Genomic DNA, 6000 nt, shown 5'->3' on the forward strand with positions numbered 1-6000 from the left:
TATTAAAAATGAGAGAGGTAGGCTGTGGTGGAATGTGACAGGGCTGACATAGAACTAGAAGAAGCTATTCACAGGATCTCTAATTGGTCTAAGAGGCAGTGCACAAAATCCAAAGATGAATGAGAGCTAAAGGCTTTAGACACAGTGAAGAATCCAGTTCCAAAACTGAACTAGCCAGGAGACATGGAAAAAGCAGCATTTGGAGAGAACTTCAGTAGCTGAGATTTACCTTAGGTGTGTTGGTGGTACAAACACACCTGCACTCACGGGTGCTGCATGAGACAGTCTGTGGAAATAATGGCTTATTTATATAAACTGACCAAAAATGGAATTTCAATAAATCACTGCAAACTAGATACAAAGCCACACTTCTTTGTCACAACACATTAATATTAGAAACCCATAGTTAAATAAGATTCTAGATCCTATTAGTGGAAAATTATTTGTAAATAATTTGTGACTTAAAGAGGTAATTAAGATTGAAACTGAAAAATAATAAGAAATGATCAAAGCATTAGCTTTCAAACTGTACATCCCCTAAAAAGTCGTAGCCCACACCGCATTTGTTGAAGTTCAAAAAGAAACTTGGCTCTCAGCTTTAAAAAGCTAAGGGGAAACCCAGATAAAACTGCTAAAATACAGGTAGTTAACAGATGAAACAAAAACAGTGACGGGGGACAAAGGTAGGAAGCATAAGCAATAAATAAGGCCTGGCCTAAGAGAAGGTGCAGTACGGAATCAGGGAGGTGGCATGCTTCTACAGGAGGCATCAAGGGTTCTTGCCAGCATGGGCTCCACAGGGACAGCTTCTCCTGAGAGGGGAGGGAGGGAGGGTGATGGGAGGGGCAATGGAAACTAATGAAGGAAACCATTACAGAAGCATAAACAATAATTTTCAAATGTCTTAAAGTTTGTTCTTCTAGGTTCTTACCTCTTATAAATTACTTACATTAAGTTGATTATAAATAAGGTATCTGAGGAGGAGACAGATGGAAGAAGACTGTCCATGGGCTGCTGATGTTCGTAGTGGCATCATAGCTACAGGGAGGTCATTGTACTCTTGTACCTTTGTGTAGGTCCAACATGCTCTCTATAGAAAGCCAGAAATAATACATTTTGAGGGAAATAACGTAAGCATTTGAGACTGTGTACTTACAATTTTATGTCACTAAACTTGAAGCATAGGTAGTAGATGGTGTTTATGTGATATGTGCCTGTCCCTATTCTAAGCCACATTGTTCGCAAGCTGACGTTTACCCATACTCTCACTATAAGAGTGTGGGGCCACTCACTTCACCTGAATATGCCTCTTTGATATAAAGCAAAGATGACAGCAGGGTAGTTTCGTTGGGAAGGTTAACTTTGTGTATGTGGTCATCTAGAAGCACTCAGTAGTGATTACCAGGAAGTAAGGAAGAGAGACAGCTCTCCAAGGGCCTGGGCCCCAAAGCTCTCCCTGAATGACACTGAAACAAAAACACAAGACTCCTGACAATTTAAACAGAGAAGGCTAGCACCAACATTGCAATGGGCAGGTTAGTCCTGTATATTTTAAAAATCAGGAGTAAAATACCATCCAACAAAATCTACTATATAAAGTTGCACATTGTGAGAAAATAAGCTTTATCCTAGCAATCATACTAACTAGTGTAGTACCAAAATGTATGAATGAATTCAAGACATTTTCCAAAGGATTTTTTTTTAAAAAATCAACAGGGAGATAAAAATCAGTAGAAAACATCCTTAATAAATAATGGAATAAACTAGCATCCATTTATACCTCCACCAGTGCTTTCAGTCAAAAAAACAAGGAAAATAAGCCACCATCCTTAACCAGATATTGTTTACAAGAAGCCCGTGGCACATTGCTTTTATTTTTTACTCAGATCTTTAGTAGCTTGACCATAAAGACATGCCTGCTTCCAGTGCTGGCACATTAAACAATCCAGGGTCTAACTCGGGTAGCAAACACAAAGGATAGAAATAAAACATAAAGAGGCAATGCTCACATCATACGCCCACTGTTAGTATTCCGTCTAAACTCCACCTCCCCAGTTACCTGGCAACAGCCAGGTATGCTCCTCCCTACAGTTACCTGGCAACCGCCAGGTAGTCTGATCCACTATAAAAGGGGCTGCTTGCCCCCTCCTCTTTCTCTTCTTCTCTTACTCCCTCTCTTCTTCTCTTGCTCTCTTCCTCTCTTACCCTCTTGCCTCTCTGTCCCCTCCCCCACCTTCCTCTCTCTCCATGTGGTCATGGCCAGCCTCTACTTCTCTTCTCTCCCCACCTTTGCCCTTTCCCCTGAATAAACTTTCTCCCCCTTGGAACCGCATGGTCTGGAGTGGTCTGTTCTGAGCTGCGGTCGGACTTCTTCTTAAAACAACAACACCCACTGTGCCCATTGCCCAGAGAACCTACAAATTACTAGAGTTTCAAGAGTTGTGCCGTGTGACTGTGTACAAGTTCATCAAGTCAACATCATTCGCTTCTCTATACATCAACCAAAGGCAAACAGACCATGCTACAAGAAGAGGCCATTTGGAGGAGCAGCAGAGACTCTATGAACTTAGGAATTCACCAAGTATACAGTGCAGGAGGATTTAAAGGACCCCCTGAAACCCAGCCAACCTGAATAAACAGAGAAAAGGCACAGTGTTGTGAAGAGGAAGGCTGAAAAGCAGAAAGGCCTGCCTTTCCTTGAACTCATCTGCATATTCATGCAGGGTCGTAAACATCCCGACATCACCTTTTCCTTGATATCTGGTTCCAAATTCCTTATAAAATAGGATGGAATGGAGCAGATGTTTACAAGTGTTCTGAGAAGAATATGCAATGAGAAGGTGCAGTGCATAGGTTTGGGGCTTTAGCAGCCTGTTATAACCTGTTCTTGAAACATGACAAACACAGATTAGAAGGGGAAAAAAAAAAAAAAAAAAAATCTTTAAAAACACTGGGCTGAAGACAGCATTCTCAATCCAATCTCCTCCCCACAAATCAAAGGTAACCTTGATTTACATCTAAACTGCTTCGTATCCCAGGTAAATGATCACAAACAATATTTATAAAAACTAGAGAAGGGGGAAACACTTGAAACATGTACTAGGAACACTATAAAATCATTCATAAAACCATTTGAATGCAACAAACCTAACAGATGTTACCCAAAGTTTATTAACGAAAGAAGCTCAGAAGAGTAGCCAATATATATATATATTAAGAACTTTCTTCACTCATCAGCTCACAGAGGCTTTTAAAGTTTAAAATGAAGAGAAATTAGTGTCTGACCAGGTAGCAATCAGTTTGAAGGAGGGCCACTTGGCACTATCTTTGGAACTTAAAAATGTAACTTGAAGTTAGTTTTAGAAGTTCTGACTTGTTTTGAGTCACATACGTTCATACATAATGAAATGCATAAGTTGTTAGAAATTCACCATTTGGCTATTTTGTTGTACAACACCACAGCGTGGATGTGGCTACCCCTTACACGGCGCAAGGGGACTATCCTGCTTTAACTGTCTATGACTGACATCGAATAGCCTGTTTAAAGCATCGTTACATTCAATGTAGCAGAGGTGCCGCTGCATTGGGATGCTTCTATGTTATGACGTCACTGGCGATAGGAATCCCCAGCTGCATTGTAATCTTACAAGAAGAACATAAATGTAGCCTGTGGTTAGCCAAAACCTCATTCATTATACAGTGAGAATTTTTAAAAGTTCAGTTTATCTGCCTGAGGGTTGGAGAGAAGACTCAGCTATTGAAAGCTAGGGTCACAACAGAATGGACATTTTCTATGTTTAAGAATGTTGGCAAATGAGGGCCCTGCAGCACTTCCTATTTATCTGATAAAAAATGGTCAAGGTTCTCATAGGGTTGGCTTTCTTTTTTTCCTACCTATTGTAATACCTGTGCAATACTGCTACCTGCTCATAATCTTCCCAGGTAGGTTATCCAACACCAAATCTGTAATATTTCCCAGTCTGTTTTTTAACCTTTTGTTTCTAATTAGATACCAAGCTAAGTTTCTATTGGAGCAGTTTGCCAGATTATATATTCATTAAAAATGTCTTTTTAAATAAACTATAAATTTTTTTATTACTTTTATTTTTTACAGTCCAGTTGTTACCCCCCTCCTCCTTGGTCTGCCCTCCCACAGTTCCTCATGCCAGGCCTCCCCACTTCCTGGGGCCTCAAGTCTCTTGAGGGTTAGGCACATCTTCTCCCACTGAGATCAGGCCAGGCAGTCCTCTGCTATATATCTGTTGGGGGCCTTGGATCAGCTCCTGTATGCTACCTGGTTGGTGGCTCAGTGTCTTAAGAGATCTCAGGGGTCCTGGTTAGTTGAGACTGCTGGTTTTCCTATGAGGTCGCCCTCATCCTCAGTTTCTTCCAGCCTTTCCCCTGTATGTAAACTTCTAAATCCCTCCCCCCTGTCTAACTTTTAATTCATTCTGTCTTCTGGAATAGACACCAACGCAGTCTACCTAGTTCCTAAGGAAGTATGTATGGTGATTTCCTTCAGCTGCATGCACCCCATTGATTAGTCTGGAATCACATCTTTCTTCTGTCCCCCCGCCCCCAGGTATGGAGCAGTTTCTGCAGGAATGCTGTGTGCCCTTACCACCTTGTCCCAGCAGCTAGAGAATGAAAATGCTGTGGATGTGTTCCAGGTGGCAAAAATGATCAATCTGATGAGACCTGGAGTATTCACAGACATTGTAAGTGGTTTGCATATGCATCAAACCTTCACAGCATCAGATGGTCCTCAGATTTGTACTGTAGACCTGGGGTTCTTAACTAGGGTGTGTCAAGCAGGAGACATCTGGCAGTATCTAGAGACTTACTGGGTTTCACAACTGGACATCTCTGACATTTAGTGTATAAAAGGCCAAGGCTACTGGTAAACACCTTACCATGCACCAACAACCCTTGCCAGCACAGAATTATCTAGCCCCCCAAATCAGTCATGTTGTAGTTAAAAGGAAAAAAAAAAAAAAACTCTCTTATGTTGTTTAGTTACAAAATAAGGATATTCCGTTATCTTAGGGAGTCACCAACACTGCAACAGATTGCATGCTAACAGACCAGCAGGACATGAAGATGGTATGGGGCTCAGGGATTAAGGATTCAAGTGGTTGCTCTTAAAGTTTCTTAGATAAGATTTCTGCTCTCCTTGTCTCTTTGGGGGTGCTTTTTAGAAGTCTGATTTTTGAGCACCTTAGATACAATGCCTAACCCACTCTTTCCTCTTGTCTTCCAGGAACAATATCAGTTTGTCTACAAAGCAATGCTCAGCTTGGTCAGCACTAAAGAAAATGGAAATGGTCCCATGACAGGGGACAAAAACGGTGCTGTGCTAACTGCAGAGGAATCGGACCCTGCAGAGAGCATGGAGTCTCTGGTGTGACTGGACCCCTGAAAGGGCACTTCATTTGTAAACTTCTGAGACTTGTAAAGACAGAACTTTTTTGAGGCCTTTTTTGCCAGACTCTAGGTTATACAATAACCCAGTTACTTTTTTACACTGATAAAAGTTTTGATATTTATTTTTTGCCATTTTCTGTCTTAATGGTATCCTACTGAGCATTTGCGCCTATTCTTCATTTCACACAGTGAAACGCAACTTTACCTAGTTTGCACTATATGATCAGTGTTACTGCCTATAATCTAATACTACAGAAACCCTGATGTGACATTCCATGACCACATACATGCTATTTTTTAGTTCTGTGCAGTGAAGGTCTTTGTTATGACAGTGAATCTCAGTTTTATTATTATTCTAAAGCAACTGCAATTTCCTAGCAGGCAACACTGTACTTTTCTCAGTCCCCTCTGTTTTTTAGGCACTGTTCAATACTATATGCCTTCTGTTTTAATGGAGTGGATGGGCAATGTTTCCTTTTGCAGAACAGCAGGTTACTGGGAGCCCTTAAGGTCTGTTGACATCAGTTCCGTTTGTAATGGTTGAGGAATCCACTAAGAAGTTAAGAGGGCTTAAGA

At 41.1% G+C, this 6000-nt stretch overlaps 1 protein-coding gene across 2 annotated transcripts in view; it reads left to right on the top strand.

The window, feature by feature from the left end:
* Positions 1–5563, top strand: part of Ptprg (protein tyrosine phosphatase receptor type G) — a 670147-nt gene extending 664584 nt beyond the window's left edge. For both annotated transcript variants that reach the window (XM_034497422.3, XM_034497423.2), the window contains 2 exons: positions 4583–4718; positions 5261–5563. In XM_034497422.3, coding sequence (XP_034353313.1) covers positions 4583–4718; positions 5261–5407 — 283 coding nt within the window. In that variant the 3' untranslated portion in view covers positions 5408–5563. The remainder of the gene's footprint in view (positions 1–4582; positions 4719–5260) is intronic.
* The last annotated feature ends 437 nt before the right edge of the window (positions 5564–6000 follow it).

This window comes from Arvicanthis niloticus, chromosome 3 (genome assembly GCF_011762505.2).
Source record: "Arvicanthis niloticus isolate mArvNil1 chromosome 3, mArvNil1.pat.X, whole genome shotgun sequence".
NCBI classification, from domain to species: Eukaryota; Metazoa; Chordata; class Mammalia; order Rodentia; family Muridae; genus Arvicanthis; species Arvicanthis niloticus.